Below are 24,462 nucleotides of genomic sequence, written 5' to 3' on the forward strand. Positions count from 1 at the left end.
TAAGATTGGCACGTCTGCACTGAAAGAAGACAAAGAGGCTTTTGCCATCGTACCTGTTTCGCCCGCCGAAGTCAGAGACCTGGACTTTGCCAACGATGCCAGTAAAGTGTTGGCCTCCATCGCAGGCAAACTGGAGAAGGGCACCATCACTCAGAACGAGAGAAGGTACATAGCAGTAATTTTGGTGCTCTCTACATTCTTTACCTCTTCAATGTTGGCACCAAACCCTTACCAAAATGTAATGTCCTTGGAACTCTTGGTATCAACATTAAGGATTCTAAATCTCAAATAAAATTAGCTGTACTCTGGATATTTATGGTTGTGCCTCTTCCTGTGTATGACTTCCTGTTCCTGTGTGTCGTCCAGGGCGGTGACCAAGCTTCTGGAGGACCTGGTGTTCTTTGTGGTGGACATCCCCAACAATGGCCAGGATGTTCTGGAGATCATGGTCAACAAGCCCAACAGAGAGAGACAGAAACTCATGAGGGAACAGAACATCCTCAAACAGGTAGAGGACCATGTCATTCATAAGGGACAACCAGAACTTCCACAGACTGAAGGGGTGAATAAAGGCTCAGGACGGTTACTTGATTCCTTTTCAATGTGGATACATTTTGGAGCAAGCTCCTTTGTCTACTATTAACCTATATAACGAACTTTGTCATCCTTCACCAAACATTTTTTCAACAAATACATTTTCTTAACCTGATGGAACATCATCCAACTGATGGAATTTTGTGTTCAGATCTTCAAGTTACTGCAGGCTCCATTCACAGACAGCGGGGATGGGCCCATGCTGCGATTGGAGGAGCTGGCCGACCAGCGCCACACACCCTTCAGACACATCTGTCGCCTGTGTTACCGCGTGTTACGCCACTCTCAACAGGACTACCGCAAGAACCAGGTACAGCAACGTGGTAACAGTCAAGGCCTACTGGTCTGATCCTTCCAAAGCCAGACAAGGCACATGAATGGTCTGGTCACAAAACAACCACTACCCCAACCTTATCCCTAGCCCCTTAACCTAACCCCAACCCTTTCAATGTTTGCTGATCTGAAGATACTAGATAAGGTTAAGGAATATGATTGAAGTTCCCCTTAGTTCATTGGAGGTCTAGGTGGAGTCATCACCATTTGGCTTCTATACACCTACAGTATCTGGTTCCTGTAAGGCCTGCAGACCCTAACAGGCTCCAGTAAAGGAATGGAATAGGGGTTGTTTTCTCATGCTGTTCTGGACAGTGTACCAGCAGACCGAGTCTTAACCCATAGCCTATAGATCAAGTCACAGCACTTATGCAATTAGCCTAAATACTGTCTGATGGCACTTAAAGGAATACTTTGGGAGTTTGGCAAAAGAGTAAGATCAACTCATGGATAACAGTTTTATGTCTCTGCATCCAGTATGAAGGAAGTTAGAGGTAGTTTCATGAGCCGATGCAAACTAGCATTAGCACAATGACTGGAATTCTATGCTACACTACATGACCAAAAGTATGTGGACACCCCATTCCATCATCTCATTCCAAAATCATGGGAATTAATATGGAGGTGGTCCCCCTTTGCTGCTATAACAGCCTCCACTCTTCTGTTTAGGCTTTCCACAAGATGTTGGAATATTGCTGCGGGGACTTCCATTCAGCCACGAGCATTAGTGAGGTTGGGCACTGATGTTTGGCAATTAGGCCTGGCTTGCAGTCGGCGTTCCAATTCATCCCAAAGGTGTTCGATGGGGTTGATGTCAGGGCTCTGTGCAGGCCAGCCAAGTTCTCAGGCCAGCCAAGTTCACACCAATCTCGACAAACCATTTCTGTATGGAGCTTGCTTTGTGCACGGCGCATTGTCATGCTTAAACCGGAAAGTGACTTCCCTCAAACTGTTGCCGCAAAGTTGGAAGCACAGAATGGACTACAATGTCACTGTACGCTGTAGCATTAAGATTTCCCTTCACTGGAACTAAGGGGCCTAGGCAAAATCATGAAAACAGCCCCAGACCATTATTCCTCCTCCACCAAACTTTTACAGTTGGCACTATGCATTGGGGCAGGTAGCGTTGCCCTGCCATTCGCCAAACTCAGATTCGTCCGTCGGACTGCCCAATGGTTAAGTGTGATTCATCAATCCAGAGAACGTGTTTCCACTGCTTCAGAGGCCAATGTTGGCAAGCTTTACACCATTCCAGACAACTCTTGGCATTGCACATGGTGATCTTAGGCTTGTGTGCGGTTTCACAATAGCAGTACTTACATTTGCCCGGGGCAGCTCTAGTAGGGCAGAAATTTGACGAACTGACATGTTGGAACGGGGGCATCCTATGACAGGGCGACGTTGAAAGTCACTGAGCTCTTCAGTAAGACTAATCTACTGCCAATGTTTGTCTAAGGAGATTGCATGGCTGTGTGCTCTATTTTATACACCTGTCAGCAACGGGTGTGGCTGTAATAGCCGAATCCACTAATTTGAAGGGGTGTCCTGCAAGCAGTCACCATAGACTTCCAGTCGATGTGCAAACCCTAGTTTTACAATTACATTAATACTAGTTAGCAACTTCCTTCAAACTGCACGCAAAGACATAAAGACTGTGTCCACAAGTTAATCGGACTCTGGGAAGTACAGTTGAAGTCGGGAGTTTACATACACCTTAGCCAAATACATTTAAACATTTTCACAATTCCTGACATTTCATCTTAGTAACAATTCCCTGTCTTAGGTCAGTTAGGATCACCACTTTATTTTAAGAATGTGAAATGTCAGAATAATAATAGTAGAGAATTATTTATTTCAGGTTTTATTTCTTTCATCACATTCCCAGTGGGTCAGAAGTTTACATACACTCAATTAGTATTTGGTAGCATTGCCTTTAAATTGTTTAACTTGGGTCAAACGTTTCGGGTCACCTTCCACAAGCTTTCCACAATAAGTTGGGTGAATTTTGGCCCATTTCTCCTGACAGAGCAGGTGTAGCTGAGTTATGTTTGTTGGCCTTTTTGCTCCCACACGCTTTATCAGTTATGCCCACAAATGTTCTATGGGATTGAGGTCAGGGCTTTGTGATGTCTACTCCAATACCTTGACTTTGTTGTATTTAAGCCATTTTGCCACAGCTTTTGAAGTATACTTTGGGTCATTGTCCATTTGGAAGACGCATTTGCGACCAAGCTTTAACTTCCTGACTGATGTCTTGAGATGTTGCTTCAATATATCCGCATTATTTTCCTACCTCATGATGCCATCTATTTTGTCAAGTGCACCAGTCCCTCCTGCAGCAAAGCATGCCCACAACATGATGCTGCCAACCCCATGCTTTACAGTTGGGATGGTATTCTTCGGCTTGCAAGCCTCCCCCTTTTTCCTCCTAACATAACTATGGTCATTATGGCCAAACAGTTATATTTTTGTTTCATCAGACCAGAGGACATTTCTCCAAAAAGTACGATATTTGTCCACATGTGCAGTTGCAAACCGTAGACTGGCTTTTTTAGGGAGGTTTTGAAGCAATGGCTTCTTCCTTGCTGAGCGGCCGTTTAGGTTATGTCGATACAGGACTCGTTTTACTGTGGATATAGAACATTTTGTACCTGTTTCCTCCAGCATCTTCACATGGTTCCTTTGCTGTTGTTCTGGGATTGATTTGAACTTTTTGCACCAAAGTATGTTTAATCTCTAGGAGACAGAACGCGTCTCCTTCCTGAGCGGTATGATGGCTGCGTGGTCCCATGGTGTTTATACTTGTGTACTATTGTTTGTACAGATGAACGTGGTACCTTCAGGCGTTTGGAAATTGATCCCAAAGATGAACCAGACTTGTGTAGATCTACCATTTTTTTTCCTGAGGTCTTGACTGATTTCTTTTGATTTTCCCATGATGTCAAGCAAAGAGGCACTGAGTTTAAAGGTAGGCCTTGAAATACATCCACGGGTACACCTCCAATTGACTCAACTGATGTCAATTAGCTTATCAGAAGCTTCTAAAGTCATGACATTATTTTCTGGAATTTTCCAAGCTGTTTAAAGGCACAGTCAACTTAGTGTATGTACAGTGGGGCAAAAAGTATTTAGTCAGTCACCAATTGTGCAAGTTCTCCCACTTAAAAAGATGACAGGCCTGTAATTTTCATCATAGGTACACTTCAACTATGACAGACAAAATTAGGGGAAAAAATCGAGAAAATCACATTGTAGGATTTTTAATGAATTTATTTGCAAATTATGGTGGAAAATAAGTATTTGGTCACCTACAAACAAGCAAGATTTCTGACTCTCACAGACCTATAACTTATTTTTTAAGAGGCTCCTCTGTCTTCCACTCGTTACCTGTAGTAATGGCACCTGTTTGAACTTGTTATCAGTATAAAAGACACCTGTCCACAACCTCAAACACTCACACTCCAAACTCCACTATGGCCTAGACCAAAGAGCTGTCAAAGGACACCAGAAACAAAATTGTAGACCTGCACCAGGCTGGGAAGACTGAATCTGCAATAGGTAAGCAGCTTGGTTTGAAGAAATCAACTGAGGGATTAATTATTAGGAAATGGAAGACATACAAGACCACTGATAATCTCCCTCGATCTGGGGCTCCACGCAAGATCTCACCCCGTGGGGTCAAAATGATCACAAGAACGGTGAGCAAAAAATCCCAGAACCACACGGGGGACCTAGTGAATGACCTGCAGAGAGCTGGGACCAAAGTAACAAAGCCTACCATCAGTAACACACTACGCCAGGACCAGGGACTCAAATCCTGCAGTGCCAGACGTGTCCCCCTGCTTAAGCCAGTACATGTCCAGGCCCGTCAGAAGTTTGCTAGAGAGCATTTGGATGATCCAGAAGAAGATTGGGAGAATGTCATATGGTCAGATGAAACCAAAATAGAACTTTTTGGTAAAAACTCAACTCGTCGTGTTTGGAGGACAAAGAATGCTGAGTTGCATCCAAAGAACACCATACCTACTGTGAATCATGGGGGTGGAAACATCATGCTTTGGGGCTGTTTTTCTGCAAAGGGACCAGGACGACTGATCCGTGTAAAGGGAAGAATGAATGGGGCCATGTATCGTGAGATTTTGAGTGAAAACCTCCTTCCATCAGCAAGGGCATTGAAGATGAAACGTGGCTGGGACTTTCAGCATGACAATGATCCCAAACACAACGAAGGAGTGGCTTCGTAAGAAGCATTTCAAGGTCCTGGAGTGGCCTAGCCAGTCTCCAGATCTCAACCCCATAGAAAATCTTTGGAGGGAGTTGAAAGTCCGTGTTGCCCAGCAACAGCCCCAAAACATCACAGCTCTAGAGGAGATCTGCATGGAGGAATGGGCCAAAATACCAGCAACAGTGTGTGAAAACCTTGTGAAGACTTACAGAAAATGTTTGACCTCTGTCATTGCCAACAAAGGGTATATAACAAAATATTGAGATAGACTTTTGTTATTGACCAAATACTCATTTTCCACCATAATTTGCAAATAAATTCATTAAAAATCCTACAATGTGATTTTCTGGATTTGTTCTTCTCATTTTGTCTGTCATAGTTGAAGTGTACCGATGATGAAAATTACAGGCCTCCCTCATCTTTTTAGTGGGAGAACTTGCACAATTGGTGGCTGACTAAATACTTTTTTGCCGAAATGTATACTTCAGAACCGCTGAAATTGTGATATAGTGAATTATAAGTGAAATGATCTGTCTGCAAACAATTGTTGGAAAAATGATTTGTTTCATGCACAAAGTCGATGTCCTAACCGACTTGCCAAAACTATTGTTTGTTAACAAGAAATTTGTGGAGTGGTTGAAAAACGAGTTGTAATGACTCCCAACCTAAGTGTATGTAAACTTCTGACTTCAACTCTCCCTTTAATGTTTAGACCATGCCATTCAAAGAGAGCTGTAATTGAATGTGGTGTTCAGTCAGTGTGTCAACTATACTCACATTCTGCCTTCATCAAACTTTCAACTACCCCAGCCCTCCCTCCCAGGGTGCAAGACACACACCCCCGCTCTCAGACACACACACACACGATCGCACTCCTAGAGAAATAACTGTCCATATACACTCAGACAGACACAGAAGGATGTCTCGCTGCTCCCACTTTCACATACTGTGTCATTTTTTGGAATGGTGGCTGAATTCAGCTGGAGGAAGGCTGCCTGATGTCTGTGGAAAGGCTCTGCTCTCTGTCTCAGATGAATGCTGGAGGCCTTTGATACTGCCGCACTTATACTGTCTCCATTAGCAGGGACCGTCATTCTCTCTCTAGTCTAATGACGTTACACTGGTCAGTCCAGTTGAACAATTCCAGGAAAATTGGGAAATTACCCATGGGAGAATTGTAAGGTCATCTGTGGAATTTACGTGGGGATTCTTCGATTTGATCTTGCAATGAATACTAAGAAATGACTTTACTTTCTACATGAAATTAATTGTTGAAGTAATGAGTGGGAAAGTTAGGTCAGGAATACTGAGACAACAATGTGTCAGTTGTACAACTGAATGCATTCAACTGAAATGTGTCTTCCACATTTAACCCAACCCCTCTGAATCAGAGAGGTGCGGGGGGCTGCCATAATCAACATCCACGGCGCCCGGGGAACAGTGGGTTAACTGTTACTCAGGGGCAGAACAACAGATTTTTACGTTGTCAGCTCGGGGATTCGAACCAGCAACCTTTCGGTTACTGGCCCAACGCTCTAACCACTAGGCTACCTGCCGCATAGTCATAGTGAACTAGTAGCAAGCTGGATCACACTATGAACACATTGTCATTAAAACTCTAAATCAAAGTGGCTAACCATTCAACAGAGTTTACATTATTTGATTGACCTGATTCACAATTTTTTATCTGACCTCATTCAATAGCATGGCATGTAACATTTGCTATTTAGTAGACACTTTTATCCAATGAGTGCATAGATTTTCATATGTTTGGACCCAGCAGAAATCTGACTCTCAACCCCTAGCGGTGCTTGTGCCATGCGCTTACTAACTGAGCCACACAGGACCTTAATCCCAATGTTGGGATAATGTTTTACTAAGATCAGGAGCTGTGTTTGTCCAATAGGAGTACATAGCCAAGCAGTTTCGCTTCATGCAGAAGCAGATCGGTTATGATGTTCTAGCTGAAGACACTATCACAGCCCTGCTCCACAACAACCGCAAGCTGCTGGAGAAGCACATCACTGCTGCAGAGATAGACACCTTCGTCAGCCTCGTCAGGAAGAACCGGGAGCCCAGGTGTGTGTGTGTGTATATGTACAGTACCGGTCAATAGTTTGGACACACCTATTCATTCAAGGGTTTTTCTTTATTTTTACTATTTTCTACATTGTAGAATAATAGTGAAGACATCAACACTATGAAATAATGCATAAGGAAGCATGTAGCAAACAAAAAAAGTGTTAAACAAATCCAATATATTTTATATTTGAGATTCTTCAAAGTAGCCACACACTCTTGGCATTCTCTCAACCAGCTTCATGAGGTAGTCACCTGGAATGCATTCAATTAACAGGTGTGCCTTGTTAAAAGTTATTTTGTGGAATTTATTTATTTCTTATTGCATTTGAGCCAATCAGTTGTGTTGTGACAAGGTAGTGGTAGTCTACAGAAGATAGCCCTATTTGGTAAAATACCAAGACCCATATCATAGCAAGAACAGCTCAAATAAGCAAAGAGAAACGGCAGTTCATCATTACTTTAAGACATGAAGGTCAGTCAATGAGGAAAGTTTCAAGAACTTTGAAAGTTTCTTCAAATGCAGTCACAAAAACCATCAAGCGCTATTTTGAAACTCTCATGAGGACCGCCACAGGAAAGAAAGACACAGAGTTACCTCTGCTGTAGAGTTCATTAGAGTTAACAGTCTCATAAATTGCAGTCCAAATAAATGCTTCACAGGGTTCAAGTAACAGACACATCTCAACATCAACTGTTCAGAGGAGACTGTGTGAATCAGGCCTTCATATTTGAATTGCTGCAAAGAAACCACTACGAGAGGACACCAATAATAATAAGAGTTGCTTGGGCCAAGAAACACAAGCAATGGACATCAGACCGGTGGAAATCGGTCCTTTAGTCTGATGAGACCAAATTTGAGATTCTTGGTTCCAACTGCCGTGTCTTTGTGAATTCAAGGCACACTTAAGCAACATGGCTAAGGGCTAACATCCGGCGCCGACAGAGATGGCCACCTCGCTTCGCGTTCCTAGGAAACTATGCAGTATTTTTTTTAACATTATTTCTGGTACCCCAGGAAATCTTAGGTTTTATTACATACAGTCGGGAGGAACTATTGGATATAAGAGCAACATCAACTCACAAACATTACGACCAGGGATACGACTTTCCCAAAGCAGATCCTCTGTTTGGTCCACCACACAGGACAATGGATCGGATCCCAGCCGCCGACCCAAAACAACGGTGCCACAGACGGAGCGGTCTTCTGGTCAGGCTCTGTAGACGGGCACATCGCCCACTGCTCCCGACCATACTACTCGCCAATGTCCAGTCTCTTGACAACAAGGTAGATGAAATCTGAGCAAGGGTTGCCTTCCAGAGAGACGTCAGAGACTGTAACATTCTCTGTTTCACGGAAACATGGCTCACTCGAGACACGCTATCGGAGTCGGTACAACCAGGTGGTTTCTTCACGCATCACGCCGACAGAAAAAACCATCTCTCTGGTAAGAAGAAGGGCGGGGGTGTATGCCTTATGATTAACGAGACGTGGTGTGATCATAGCAACATACAGGAACTCAAGTCCTTTTGTTCACCTGACTTAGAATTCCTCACAATCAAATTCCGACTGCTTTATCTACCAAGAGAATTCTCTTCGATCATAATCACAGTCGTGTACATCCCCATCCCCCCCCCCCCCCCCAGCGGACACATGGACGGCCCTGAACAAACTTCATTTGACTCTATGTAAACTGGAAACGTACCCTACATTACTCATCTCATATGTGTATATACTGTACTCTATACCATCTACTGCATCTTGCCTATGCCGTTCAGCCATCACTCATTCATATATTTTTATGTACATATTATTGTTCATTCCTTTACACTTGTGTGTGTATAAGGTAGTTGTTGTGAAATTGTTAGATTAAATTACTTGTTAGATATTACTGCATGGTCGGAACTAGAAGTACAAGCATTTCGCTACACTCGCATTAACTTCTTGCGTCGAGCAATCCCGGATCCGGGATTCTATTTATAGCCTCAAGCTCATTAGCATAACGCAACGTTAACTATTCATGAAAATCGCAAATGAAATGAAATAGATATATTTGCTCTCAAGCTTAGACTTTTGTTAACAACACTGTCATCTCAGATTTTCAAAATATGGTTTTCAACCATAGCTAAACAAGCATTTGTGTAAGAGTATTGATAGCTAGCATAGCTATAAGCCTAGAATTCAGCCAGCAACATTTTCACAAAAACAAGAAAATCATTCAAATAAAATCATTTACCTTTGAAGAACTTCAGATGTTTTCAATGAGGAGACTCAGTTAGATAGCAAATGTTCAGTTTTTCAAAAAAATATTATTTGTGTAGGACAAATCGCTCCATTTTGTTCACGTTTGGCTATGAAAAAAACCTGTATCCAGTTATAGCCTCAAGCTCATTAGCATACATTAACGTTAACTATTTATGAAAATCGCAAATGAAATGAAAAGAATGTGCTAGCTCTCAAGCTTAGCCTTTTCTTAACAACACTGTCATCTCAGATTTTCAAAATATGCTTTTGAACCATAGCAAAACAAGCATTTGTGTAAGAGTATTGATAGCTAGCGTAGCATTTAGCGGGCAACATTTGCACAAAAACCAGAAAAGGATTCAAATAAAATAATTTACCTTTGAAGAACTTCGGATGTTTTCAATGAGGAGACTCTCAGTTACATAGCAAATGTTCAGTTTTTCCTGAAAGATTCTTTGTGTAGGAGAAATCGGCGAACTGTTTTCCAAATTAACTCCATAATATCGACTGAAACACGGCAAACGCTGTTTAGAATCAATCCTCAATGTGTTTTTCACATATCTCTTCATTGATATATCGTTCGTGGTAGTCTCCTTTCTCCGGTGAATCGCTTGGAAAAAGACGTGCAGTTGAAGATGACGCACCAATTTCGACGAAGGACACCCGGCAGACACCTGGCAAATGTAGTCACTTATGGTCAATCTTCCAATGATATGCCTACAAATACGTCACAATGCTGCAGACACCTTGGGGAAACGATAGATCGGGCAGGCTCATTCCTTGCGCATTCACAGCCATATAAGGAGACAATGAAAAACAGAGCCTCAAAAATCCTGCTCATTTCCTGGTTGAAGTTTCATCTTGGTTTTGCCTGTAGCATCTGTTCTGGGGCACTCACAGACAATATCTTTGCAGTTCTGGAAACGTCAGAGTGTTTTCTTTCCAAAGCTATCAATTATATGCATAGTCGAGCATCTTTTTGTGACACAATATTGCGCTTAAAAACGGGCACGTCTTTTTATCCAAAAATGAAATAGCGCCCCCATAGCATCAAGAGGTTAACATCTGCTAACCATGTGTATGTGACAAATAAAATTTGATTTGAAGGAGAGTGTTACATCAGATGACCTGGCCTTCACAATCACCCGACCTCAATCCAATTGAGGTGGTTTGGGATGAGTTGGACTCTTGCAGAGTGAATGAAAAGCAGCCAACGAGTGCTCAGCATATGTGGGAACTCCTTCAAGACTGTCAGAAAAACATTCCAGGTGAAGCTGGTTGAGAGAATGCCAAGAGTGTCCTAAGCTGTCATCAAGGCAGAATCTCAAATATAAAATATTTACCTGCTTACTACATGATTCCATATGTGTTATTTCATAGTTTTGATGTCTTCACTGTTATTCTACAATGTAAAAATAAAGAAACCAATTTGACCGGTATTATATGTGATCACTGTGCATGCTCACATGTTTGTGTGGGCAGTACATGTTTTTGGTACAGATTTTAAGGTGTTCATTTGCATGTCTTGATATCGGTCTGTATGCTCTTTATAGCCAGATATATTAATGTGTTCTATGTAATTGAATTGAGGACATCAAGGTAGTAAAACACTGGAGTGTATTTTAAGCTGCTTAAGGTCAGATGGTATGTTTTCCTGTGTCATTTAATTGTGGTCAAGTTAAGCTTTTGAGGAATATTTTATTGGAGACTAATCATAGGTCTATAGAAACGTGTTTTTGTGTACATGTGAATGTCTTTGTCCATTGAATGATCTGTGTGTGTCTTCCAGGTTCCTGGACTACCTGTCTGACTTGTGTGTGTCTATGAACAAGTCTATCCCTGTAACCCAGGAGCTCATCTGTAACGCAGTCCTGGACCCCACCAACGGAGACATCCTCATAGAGACAAAGTACACCTCCTCGCCTCTCCATTCCTCTCCTCTTTTCCTTTGAGGAATCAATCAATACCGTATAGAAACATATTTTCTAAACATTTAACAATATCCAGTGGTGGTTGTTCTCTAGTCTATCACAGGTTGTTCTAGTATGGCAGATAAAGAGCTTGATATTCAGTGTAGTACTACTCTCTTTAGTGAAGTGTGTTCAGTTGGATCTCTTTCAGTTGTACAGATCAAGTTGCTCAACGTGACAATATGATGGAGTGTTTACTCCTGGAGCACCCACACGGTGACCTTGAGCTCTACAGAACAATGAGTCCTCATGTTTGTTTTTTTACCTTTATTTAACCAGGCAAGTCAGTTAAGAACAAATTCTTATCTTCAATGACGGCCTAGGAACAGTGGGTTAACTGCCTGTTCAGGGGCAGAACGACAGATTTGTACCTTGTCAGCCCGGGGATTTGAACTTGCAACCTTCCAGTTACTAGTCCAACGCTCTAACCTAATGGACCTGCCTAACTACAGTGCCTTCAGAAAGTATTCACACCCCTTGACTTTTTCCACATTACCATGACACATGCAGCACAGGTTGGTCCAGCCTGCACACACAACCAGGTTTATGGTTAATACTATATGGTATGGTCATTTAGCAATATACAGTCCCTTCAGAAAAGGCACATTTTGATGTGTTACGGCCTGAATTTAAAATGAATTAAATTTAGATTTTTTTTTTCGCTGGCCTACACACAATACCCCATAATGTCAAAGTGGAATGTTTTTACAAATTAATTAAAACAGCTGAAATGTCTTGAGTCAATAAGTATTCAACCCCTTTGTTTTGGTAAGCCTAAATAAGTTCAAGAGTAAAAATATGCTTAACAAGTCACATAACAAATTAAATTGACTCACATGATTTTTGAATGACAACCTCAGCTCTGTACCCCACACACAATTATCTGTAATGTCCCTCAGTCGAGCAGTGAAATTCAACCACAAAGACCAGGGAGGGTTTCCAATGCCTAACAAAGAAAAAAAGCAGACATTGAATATCCCTTTGAGCATGGTGAAGTTATTAATTACACCTTGGATTGTTTATCAATAGACCCAGTCACTACAAAGATCAATACACCCAGTCCTTCCTAACTCAGTTGCCGGAGAGGAAGGAAACAACTCAGGGATTTCACCATGAGGCCAGTGGTGACTTTAAAATAATTATAGAGTTTATTGGCTTTGATAGGAGAAAAGTGAGGATGGATCAACATTATAGTTACTCCACAGTACTATCCTAATTGACAGAGTGAAAATAAGGAAGCCTGTATAGAATTAAACATATTCTAAAACATGATTCCTGTTTACAACAAGGCACTAAGTAATATTGCAAAAAAAATTGGTAAAGCAATTTACTTTGTGTCCTGAATACAAAGTGTTATGTTTGGTTCAAATCATATACAGCACATTACTGAGTACCACTCCATATTTTCAGTCATAGTGGTGGCTACATCATCCTGTGGGTATGCTTGTAATCGTTAAGGACTGGGGAGATTTTCAGGATATAAAATAAACAGAATGGGGCTAAGCACAGACAAAATCCTAGAGGAAAACCTGTATCAGTCTGCTTTACACCAGACACTGTGAGAGGAATTCACCTTTCAGCAGGACAATAACCTTAAACACAAGGCCACATCTACGTGGGAGTTGCTTACCAAGAAGACGGCGAATGTTCCTGACTGGCAGAGTTCAAGTTTTGACTTAAATCTGCTTGAAAATCTATGTCAAGTCCTGAAAATGGTTGTCTAGCAATGATCAACAACCAATTTGATAGAGCTTGAATAATTTTGAAAAGAATAATGGGAAACTGTTGCACAATCCAGGTATGGAAAGCTTTTAGACTTACTCAGAAAGATGCCAAATGTGGCTCTACGAAGTATTGACTCGGGTGTGAACTTTTATTAATAAGATATTTCTCTATTTCATTTTCAATAGATTTTCAATCATTTCTAAAATGAATACTTTCTGAAGGCACTGTAGTAGAGAACAACATGTAGCCATTCAGTAAACGTCTGTTCTTTCAGACAAAAAAATGCTTGACGATTGCAAAGCACTTAATATCTCCTCCATGTGTGCCATGGCTGCATTCATTTGTACCTATGTGTTCTGTTCTCAGTGCTACACAAATGAAGGGTCAGGTTTACCTCCCTCAGAACTCCATGTGAAGCTTTTTGGTTCAACCAAAGTGTATTCCTGAGCTATAAGAGGCCAATGACGGGGATTAAGGCAGCCCCCCGCACCTCTCTGATTCAGAGTGGTTGAGTTAAATGAGGAAGACACATTTCAATTGAATGTATTCAGTTGTGCAACTGACTAGCTAGGTGTCCCCCCTTTCCCCTAAATGTGTTAGTAGTGTGTATCGTCACGCCAGCATGTTTGTATGTACCTCAAGGATGGTCAACTGGCTGTGTGTGCAGGCTTTTGTTCTAGCCCAGCTCCAACACACCTGATTCAGCTAATCTGCGTTTGGTCTTCAATTTAGACCACATTTACTTTACCAGTGTTTCCGAGCAGGGCTGGTACAAGACTGGTGCTGTCCAGGTTTGAGATCAAATACTGTTTCCACTCCCTGAATAGTCATGGTTGTGATTGGTGATTGGGTAATCTGAACCTAGATCTGTGGCTAGACAGCTTAGCACTATTCCTCTCCTCCACAGACTGGTGCTGTCTAAGTTTTGAAATCAGGGTTGCGATTCAAACTCATAAGACCCCCTCGCCTTATGCCTTTGGGGGAATCCCCGTCAACATCTTTGAGGGTGGTCCAAATGATTAGCCAAGCAAGAAGTTTGCCACTCAGTCCTCGTTTTTAGTTGAGTTTGCGAGTGTACGATTATGTTCACTCCGGGGCCTGAAACTCCCCATAATTCAATTCGCAACGATTGTACATCCGCTAAGAAAAGTCTGCCAAACTTAAAAACCACATCAATGGAGAAGTCAACATACAAGTGTAAGTAAAAAGGTTAGAAATTGTGCTACTAATGCACACGACGGCACAAACACGTATCGTTAAAGTAATTATGTTTTTGTTTGGTTAGCTTTTGGAAATTGTAGAAATAAAAAAATGTCCTTCTTCAGAAGTTCCAGCTAGGCAGGCTAACTCTAGTTAGCTAATTCATTTGCTAGCTATCATACAGTGGGCATATATTAATAATTATATAGTTAATGTAAGTGGACATGCAATCATAATTGACTGTAGCGCATATAAAGCACCCACAAGCTACCTGTGGCTGAAAACGTAATCACCGTGGGATGAACGAGTAAGGGTGGTCCATTTAAAAATCATTCCTTCCTCCCTCACCCCTTGCCCTGCAAGTGTATACTCGCCACACTTCATGATACGTCATCAGAAGTGTCCACTTAATTTGAGGGCTGAGGGGATAAGTGTTTGTCTTTTAAGTGTTTGGACTGCTGGCCAAATGTTGTTTCCCCCCTGATAATTATTGCTGATAGGGTAATCTGATCCTAGATCTGTTCTTATAGGGATGACTTCTTGTCCCCTCCCCAGATTGGTGCTGTCAAGGTTTGAGATTGAGGAAGCGTCCATCGGAGAGAACTCAGTGGAGTCTGAGGAGGACGAGGAGGAGGTGTGGCTATTCTGGAAGGACAGCAGTAAGGAGATCAGAAGTAAGAGCATCAGAGAACTTGCCCAGGATGCCAAGGAGGGCGCAAAGGAGGACCAAGAGGTGGTCAGCTACTACAGGTTAGAAACAATCCAGGCCTTTTCTCCTCTTTACTGTCTGTGACTGTAGACGATGAATAACTTCTGTGTTGGTCGAGATGCTAGTATGTGTGTATATGTGGGTTTCATCCTTGCTTTTGTTAATGGGGTCCTGTACATTGGGAGTGGATGAGGTAAGTACCCACCCCCTCTCCCCTTAGAAGTTCCTATGAGTACTTGGAAAAGGTCCAATATAAATGAAATCATTCATAATCCACATTTATTCTGAAACTAATGATATGAATTTATTATTAAAGTACCAGGAAGTAGAGAACCAGCATGCACCATTAACCTTTCTGTTTGTTGTCTCCCTCCTTGCCTCTGTGTCTCTAAATGTCTAAGCAGTGATGCCCCTGTCCCTACTCTTCTTTCTCCCAGGTACCAGCTGAACCTGTTTGCACGGATGTGTCTGGATCGTCAGTATTTGGCCATCAATAAGATCTCTGGCCAGCTGGACGTGGACTTGATCCTGCGCTGCATGTCTGATGAGGACCTGCCTTACGACCTGCGCGCTTCCTTCTGCCGAATGATGCTGCACATGCATGTGGACCGCGACCCCCAGGAACAGGTCACGCCTGTAAAGTATGCCCGCCTCTGGTCTGAGATCCCCTCTGAGATCGCCATTGACGAGTGAGTGGCAGGGGCCGACAGCCTATCAGGGTTGGGGAAAGGATTTAGTAGCTGGGACAATGGTCTATCAGGGTTGAGGAAAGGAATGACTAGCATGTCCATTTGCCATCAGGAATGGAGTAAGTGGAGTGAAGGAGTGAATACAATGTCATAGCCGTATCAGTCTTGTGTAGTGTGAGAGTAGCATTAACATGGTAAGAGTTACAGAGTCATAAGTTGTCACCTGTCCCCTACCTGTATCCCTTGGTCCCAGCTATGACAACGACGGTACATCCAAGGATGAGATCAAGGAGCGTTTTGCCCTGACCATGGAGTTTGTCGAGAACTACCTAAGAGACGTGGTGTGTCAGAGCTTCCCATTCTCCGACAAGGAGAAGAACAAACTCACCTTCGAGGTAATTGGTTATAGCAGAATGAGTCTCAGTAGGACATGGATTTGCACTAGCTTTGTTCTTGCTTCCCATCTCTTTTGGTCTGTTCCCAGGTAGTGAATCTATCCAGGAATCTCATCTACTTTGGCTTCTACAACTTCAGTGACCTGCTGAGGCTAACCAAGATCCTACTGGCCATCCTGGACTGTGTCCACGTCAGCACCATCTTCCCCATCAACAAGCTGGAGAAAGGAGACGAGACTAAAGGTAGGAAATATCAAACATAAGTGAGGCTTGAATAGATTTGCAAATTTCCAGAAACATTCCTAAAGTTCCCAGGTTTTTCTCAGAGATTCTGGGATTTTGCAACCCTGACCTTGAGCATTATTCACCCCATGACCAACAAAAGCCCGAACAATTGTGCTCTCTAATGGAAAGACTACTGTATTTATTTATTTTTTACTTTTGTGTTTTACTAAGAAAAGGATGTATGCTTTTTATTTAAGTAGTATTTGTTCAGGAAGTGGAAATGTGTCTAATAAGCTATAAGACGTTTGTTAATGGATATTTATATTTTGTGTTTTAAGTTATGATTTCAGTTTTACTTGGTGTTATCACTGTTACACCCAATGGTTGGCCCAATCATGTGTGCCTGCGTGCATTTCCAGGCAGTAACGTGATGCGCTCCATCCACGGAGTGGGGGAGCTGATGACCCAGGTGGTCCTGAGAGGAGGGGGTTTCCTGCCCACCAACCCCATCAACCCCCCCAACGGGGACCAGGTCAAGACACAAACAGAGCCGGAGAAACAGGACATTCTTGTCATGGACACCAAGCTCAAGATCATAGAGATACTACAGGTAGAAAGGCACACACACACACACACACACACACTATCACTATCACTATCACTATTGATGCATACATGCAGTGGACATACTGTATACACTCCTTTGCAAATGTCCCTCCCCCAAACTTGGTTCCCCTCCTTAGCCCCAACCACTCATTCATAACCCCCATTGCTTATCCTAATATAATCCCTCTACTATACAATAGTCTTACTCATTTAGTATGTGTCATGTTCCTCCCGTCTCAATGCAGTTCATTCTGAATGTGCGACTGGACTACCGGATCTCCTGTCTGCTGTGTATCTTTAAGAGGGAGTTTGATGAGAGCAACTCCCAATCTGATCTGTCTATAGCAGGAACCCACGAGGGACCAAACAACATGCCAGGTGGGAGAAGAAATCATCTTATGGCAGCCATCACTTGGCGTGACACCTCTTTGTGTGTTACTAAGGTCACTGAATTGTTTTCTCAGGAGCTCTGGACTTTGAGAACATAGAGGAGCAGGCAGAGGGGATATTTGGTGGAAGGTAACTGTTGTGATACGCTAAATCTGCAACAATTAGTCTGGCTCATTTTTCATACTTGGCATGGCCAAGTCAGTTTGTCGTTTGTGAATGTGTTCAAATATGCGTGCTTGTGTGCCCACACCCAGTGAGGAGAACACCCCGTTGGACCTAGATGACGATGGTGGTAGGACCTTCCTGAGGGTCCTGCTCCACCTGACCATGCATGACTACCCTCCGCTGGTGTCCCGAGCCCTCCACCTGCTCTTCAGACACTTCAGCCAGAGACAGGAGGTTCTACAGGCCTTCAAACAGGTACTCTACTGCTATCCACCCACCATACAACTAGTATACTGTATATAGTAATGATGCATGGGCCAGGGATCTTTTTCATACGCATCTGACCTGCAGTGAAAAAAATGTACTAACCTTCAGCCGCCTAATGTAATATAATAGAAACAATGACCCACATCTCATTTAAAGTAGCCAATTCTAAATGCATGAGTAGATTGTATAAACAGAAAGACCAGGGTTTTGAGCTGATTCATGAATCACAAAAGCATACCCATTAGCTATACTAATTTGCAGAGGTGGGACACAGTCATTGTTTTACAAGTCACAAGTAAGTCTCAAGTCTTAGCACTCAAGTCTCAAGTCAAGACCGACAAGTCGGTCCTAAACAAGTCATAATGTGCACTTCACCAAATGTAATACCATTTCATAAGAGTAATAGTTTGTATAATAAATGTATGCAAATCATGAATGTTTTTAAAAATGTATATATTTATTACTTTCCAAATAAACTTTATATTTCCATGGAAATAAATGGGTAGCCATGAGAAAGACCCACCCCCCCATAGTGATCGACTACCGAGGATCGGGGCGCAATCAGGGGCGCAATCGTGCAATGTAGGCTTGTACACAATCACCCAACCTTAACACACACACATACACACCCTCTCTGTGTGTGGTTACAGTAGGCTAACGTATGTTAATGGTTTCAGGAACAGCAGTAACATCAGGCAGGATTTAGGCTACCAACAGCCTAGCCAGTTGTAGCTCAATCTTGGGTGAAATGATCACGTTCCCACACTGACTGACTGTGTGGAGGCTCATTGATTTAACGTTACGTTAGCCTACATGCTACACTAGCAAAGTTATATAAAGCTGTCGGCTATATAAGCCACGACTTACCGTTCTTTGTGCAGCTTCAAATGTCGAAAAAGTTGGAAGTTGTTGCGCCTCCGTCTGTCATTTTCTTCCTGCTTGTTTTGCAAGTTGCAATCCATTTTTTGTTGATACAGCGTGGTCTTTATTTCCGAAAATAATAATTTTGGGTATCATCTTTCCAAGGGCTCCATATGAATTCACCTGCCGATGTTCCTTGCACTGCCACGTGAAACTTTTTCTCAGCTGGCACAATTTGATTGGATGCTGTCCGATTCGAACTGTAATCCGTTAAATGAAGAGTTGATGCGCTGCAAACTTTTTTTAATAGCATCATTTTTAATATTTGTGCTTGGGGAAGGTATCAAGTCAGTTCGAGTCAAAAGGCTCAAGTCGAGGTTAAGTCATGAGTCATTGGTGTTAAAGTCGAGTTGCAAGTCATCATATTTGGGACTTGAGTCTGACTCGAGTCCAAGTCATGTGACTCAAGTCCACACCTTAAGTCCACTGCTTATTTGGACATATTGTTATGCACTTATTGTGTGTTTTTCTGAATACGAATGTCTGCTAAATGACTAAAATGTTAAATGTAGTCCTATTAGTCATACTGTCATACATACAGAATAGTCATACCATTACACTGTAGCCTACCAATGACCCCATTACTCACTTACCTAATATTCTTAGAGTAATTCCAATTATCCTAACAGACTATAAGTACCCGGTAGGGCTTTAGTCATGCTTGACCAGTAAATTACTTCATGACTTGACCAGGAAAACCTGTAGATATACACTCCAACTAGGGCCCAGAGTTGATCCTAGTCCAGTCACATGACCAGGTAAAACTCTTGTTCGTTTCTAATCATAAACACCATGCAACCATCCAAAATCTGGTGTCCTCCATACTGGTGTCCTACCGGTGGGTTGCCCATGCCTCCAGGTCCAGTTGCTGGTGACCAGTCAGGATGTGGAGAACTACAAACAGATCAAGTCAGACCTGGACCAGCTACGCTCCATTGTGGAGAAGTCTGAGCTGTGGGTCTACAAGAGACTGGGGCCAGACGAGGGCATGGACACTGGGGAACACTCTGCCGAGTCTCAACACAAGAAGGTACGGTAGTAGTCCGAGAAGGTACAGTAGTCGATTCAGATTCAGAGTGTTTGATAGGCACATGTACAGGGTTGCAGGTGTGATTGCAGGGTACAGTGAAAATCTTAGGCTTTGAGCAACATGCAGGACTCAAATAGTTTATTAAGGTACGGTAGTAGTCCAAGAAGGTACGGTAGTAGTCCAAGAAGGTACGGTAGTAGTCCAAGAAGTAGTCCAAGAAGGTACGGTAGTAGTCCAAGAAGGTACGGTAGTAGTCCAAGAAGGTACGGTAGTAGTCCAAGAAGGTACGGTAGTAGTCCAAGAAGGTACGGTAGTAGTCCAAGAAGGTACGGTAGTAGTCCAAGAAGGTACGGTAGTAGTCCAAGAAGGTACGGTAGTAGTCGGTAGTAGTCCAAGACGTACGGTAGTAATCCAAGAAGTAGTCCACGGTAGTAGTCCAAGAAGGTACGGTAGTAGTCCAAGAAGGTACGGTAGTAGTCCAAGAAGTAGTCCACGGTAGTAGTCCAAGGAGGTAGTAGTCGGTAGTAGTCCAAGGAGTAGTAGTCCAAGGAGGTACGGTAGTAGTCCAAGGAGGTACGGTAGTAGTCCAAGAAGGTATGTTAGTATGCATCCACAGAACAGGAGTTAGCCACCTAGTGCTTAGCTCTGTGTGTTAAACTATGGCAATAGAGCGTTGGTGTTAGCCTGCTAGCTATCCTTTGGGAGAAATGCATTGGCTAATGGTCTTGTTCTTTAGGGTGACTCCAACTCAAGTGGCTCAGACAAACCAAAGAAACCAGAGAGCACCAGCAGCTACAACTACAGAGTGGTGAAGGAGGTGAAGTCTAAGCAGTCTTTTTAACTTTTCATTATACTGTATTATCATATAGGTATCTGGGACAGATAGAGCTATGGGCAACATAGTGAACCCCTTTGTCTACACATGTTGTGTGTGTGTGTAGATTCTGCTGCGTCTCAGCAGGTTGTGTGTTCAGGAGAGTCTGTCCGGCAGGAAGAGTAAGAAGCAGCAGCAGAGACTCCTCAGGAACATGGGGGCCCACACCGTGGTGCTGGAGTTACTGCAGATCCCCTATGAGAAGGTACTGTGTTTGTGTGGGCGCGTTTGTAGAGGTGTGTTTTTGTGCTCTCCATCCTTTCATCGTCGGTGTTGTCTCCAGGGGGAGGATGTGCGTATGCAGGAGATCATGAAACTGGCCCACCAGTTCCTGCAGAACTTCTGTGCAGGGAACCAGCAGAACCAGGCCCTGCTTCACAAACACATCAACCTGTTCCTCAACCCTGGGGTGAGACAGACTACACTGACCCACCATGACCTCACCACTGTTCTTACTCTTACCATGACATTAACACTGTCTTACTCTAACCATCTCTTCTACTCTTTCTCAATTCAATTCAATTCAAGGGCTTTATTGGCATGGGAAACATGTGTTAACATTGCCAAAGCAAGTGAGGTAGATAATATATAAAGTGAATATATAAAGTGAAATAAACAATACAAATTAACAGTAAACATCACACATACAGAAGTTTCAAAACAATAAAGACATTACAAATGTCATATTATTTATAGTGTTTTAACAATGTACAAATGGTAAAGGACACAAGATAAAATAAACAAGCATAGATATGGGTTTTATTTACTATGGTGTGTGTTCTTCACTGGTTGCCCTTTTCTCGTGGCAACAGGTCACAAATCTTGCTGCTGTGATGGCACACTGTGGAATTTCACCCAGTAGATATGGGAGTTTTTCAAAATTGGATTTGTTTTTGAATTCTTTGTGGATCTGTGTAATCTGAGGGAAATGTCTCTCTCATTCTTCTCTCTGTCTCTTCTGTGTCTCCCTCCCTCTTTTGCTCTCTCTCCCTCCCCCTCTCCTCCCTCTTCCCCTGTTCTCTCTCTTCCCCCCTTTAGATCCTTGAGGCAGTCACCATGCAGCATATCTTCATGAATAACTTCCAGCTGTGCAGTGAGATCAATGAGCGAGTGGTGCAGCACTTTGTCCACTGCATCGAGACGCATGGCCGCAACGTCCAATACCTCAAGTTCCTGCAGACCATCGTCAAGGCCGAGAGCAAGTTCATTAAGAAGTGTCAAGACATCGTCATGGCTGAGGTCTTTTTTCAGTAATAACCTCAGCATGTGTATTTGTCAACTTTCAGTCTAGTTGACTCTTTTCAAGACAGTTAATTTGTCATTCTAAAAGAGTTGTCTATTTCTACAACTTGATACCTTAATACCAAATTATATGCAACTCAAGTCCATCCCCAACAAATCCTATTCGGACATATTTGACCATCCCTTTCCAACCTACCCTGTACACTCCCTTGACTCTTATTTTTCTTTATTTTCTGTCCCTCTCTTCTCCATAGCTGGTGAATGCTGGTGAGGATGTGCTGGTGTTCTACAACGACCGTGCATCCTTCCAGACCCTGGTGACGATGATGCGGTCAGAGCGGGACCGTATGGATCAGAACAGTCCTCTGATGTACCACATTCACCTGGTAGAGCTGCTGGCTGTCTGCACTGAGGGAAAGAATGTCTACACTGAGATCAAATGTAACTCTCTGCTGCCTCTGGATGACATAGTGAGGGTGGTCACCCACGAGGACTGTATTCCTGAGGTGAGTTGAGGAGATGCAGGATGGAAGATGCAGAGAGACAAGGGTGGGGATTAGGGTTAGACTTGAAGGTCTAGAGCAGAGGGCTATGGGTCTCCAAGACATCACAAGCCAACAGTACCAATTATCAACTAACCGTCCCCACAAAGGCCTGTATGCCCTCGTCCCCGTTTCACTCTTGTGGACAACTAATTGTCCACTAGCTTGTCATCTTCTCTGTGTTAGACAGTTTTGAGCCTCATTCTATGGGAACAAACCCAGTATAACCATGTCAACTAACATCATGCTACTGTACTCCAGCCCAGGCCAAAGCTACAATCAAGATGCATTCATCATCATTGTAAAACAACTCCTAGGGGCATAGACAGGGTGTAATAATGGTATTTAATCCTGTCCTTTCCAGGTGAAGATAGCCTACATCAACTTCCTGAACCACTGCTATGTGGACACAGAGGTGGAGATGAAGGAGATCTACACCAGCAACCACATGTGGAAGCTCTTTGAGAACTTCCTGGTGGACATCTGCAGGGTGAGGGACAACACTTGCACAATAGTTCTATGTCTGAATAACTGATTAGTGTGGGTCAGGGTTTCAATTAAACTCATTTACAAGGCATCATTGGAGCACAATAGTATAATTATTAGCATAACACAGTTTATCCTCCTGTAATATACTATACTGTACGTATCCCTGCATTCATTTCAGTATTCAGACAATATACATGTTATAAGGGCAGTACAACTACAGGTGAAACCTTCTTGACCTTGTGTCTTCTGCAGGTGTGCAACAACACGAGTGACCGCAAACACGCCGACACGGTCCTGGAGAGCTACGTGACCGAGACAGTCATGGGCATCGTGACCACCTTCTTCAGCTCACCCTTCTCCGACCAGTCCACCAGCCTGCAGGTAACCACTAGCAACCAACAACTAACCACTGTTATCCATTTTACATGATTGTGTCGACCGAAACCAAACTGTGTTGGATCAGATATTTTCTTTTCACATTGTTGAAACCGTCCTGAAAAGGACAGTGGTGGATGTGTAACCAGGCCGGCTCAGTAAAGCTTGGTTTGGCTTGCCTCGGAGTAAGACCGTGCTAATGTCATGGTTGAAGGTTTAATAATTACCAAAAATTTCTCTGTAGATAGTGTAGCTCCCAGCTCCCAAGAGGCACCTGTCTCTCTCCTCACATAGCCCCTCCCACAACTAGCTATTGTTACCTTTAACCCCCAGCCCCATCCCTCTCTTTCATCACTTTATTATATAGTGTAGGTGACCAGGACCATGTTTGTAAATATGGATAGATATACTAATAGTCACCAAATGTACATTTAACCACATATGCATACAGTATGTGCCCTCCCTCCATAGACATAACCTAATGGTTTCACCCCACTCCCTTCTCCACCTACCAACCTATATGGTGAATCCATTTCAATTCAATCATTTTTTGACAGCACCTCCTTTGATTTTGAACAGAGCCATCCATACATATTTGACCATTGTAGAAGTGCTCAGAAAGTGTATTTTTGAACCTTAATGCCAAAACATTCAATAGATAAAGGTGCTCAAAGTTGACCCATTTAGCATACCCCACCATACCATGAGACAGCCATGTGTTCTTCACTGGAAAAGATCAACAGTTGAGATGGATATTATTTAAAAGCTTACTAACAGGGTTAGTCAAACTATTTTATAATTTCTTGAAAAACATGTTTTTTAATAGAAAATTGACTTTTTAACCTTTAACATCAATTATCTAAAAGCGTTAACTCTGATTTTTATTTTATTTTTATATACACATATGTTGTTGAGACACAACATGCTCTTGAATACAGGGTGGGTGTCATGTTTTGGATGATAAATGTACTAACATGGGAATAACACACCAAAGAATGTTGACTTGAAAATGGCGATAATAATGGCGATGATAATGGCAATAATAATGGCGCCGATGGAGATGGCTGCCGTTTTACGATCCTGTATCCAATTTTGCTATTGTGCATGTTTTTTCGCGTTATTTTGTACATAATGTTTCTGCCACCGTGTCTTATGACCGAAAAGAGCTTCTT

General features: G+C 42.7%; 1 protein-coding gene across 1 annotated transcript in view; it reads left to right on the top strand.

The window, feature by feature from the left end:
* LOC135541877 (inositol 1,4,5-trisphosphate receptor type 1-like) overlaps positions 1-24,462 on the top strand; it is a 187,051-nt gene that overhangs the window by 35,265 nt on the left and 127,324 nt on the right. The window contains exons 14-34 of the mRNA XM_064968332.1: positions 5-165; positions 367-508; positions 746-904; positions 7,059-7,231; positions 11,266-11,385; positions 14,927-15,121; positions 15,518-15,769; positions 16,023-16,164; positions 16,254-16,407; positions 16,809-16,999; positions 17,241-17,373; positions 17,460-17,514; positions 17,640-17,805; positions 19,598-19,768; positions 20,505-20,585; positions 20,710-20,847; positions 20,926-21,051; positions 21,681-21,881; positions 22,139-22,390; positions 22,791-22,916; positions 23,168-23,296. Coding sequence (XP_064824404.1) covers positions 5-165; positions 367-508; positions 746-904; positions 7,059-7,231; positions 11,266-11,385; positions 14,927-15,121; positions 15,518-15,769; positions 16,023-16,164; positions 16,254-16,407; positions 16,809-16,999; positions 17,241-17,373; positions 17,460-17,514; positions 17,640-17,805; positions 19,598-19,768; positions 20,505-20,585; positions 20,710-20,847; positions 20,926-21,051; positions 21,681-21,881; positions 22,139-22,390; positions 22,791-22,916; positions 23,168-23,296 — 3,267 coding nt within the window. The remainder of the gene's footprint in view (positions 1-4; positions 166-366; positions 509-745; positions 905-7,058; positions 7,232-11,265; positions 11,386-14,926; positions 15,122-15,517; positions 15,770-16,022; positions 16,165-16,253; positions 16,408-16,808; positions 17,000-17,240; positions 17,374-17,459; positions 17,515-17,639; positions 17,806-19,597; positions 19,769-20,504; positions 20,586-20,709; positions 20,848-20,925; positions 21,052-21,680; positions 21,882-22,138; positions 22,391-22,790; positions 22,917-23,167; positions 23,297-24,462) is intronic.

Source organism: Oncorhynchus masou, chromosome 6, assembly GCF_036934945.1.
Source record: "Oncorhynchus masou masou isolate Uvic2021 chromosome 6, UVic_Omas_1.1, whole genome shotgun sequence".
NCBI lineage: Eukaryota > Metazoa > Chordata > Actinopteri > Salmoniformes > Salmonidae > Oncorhynchus > Oncorhynchus masou.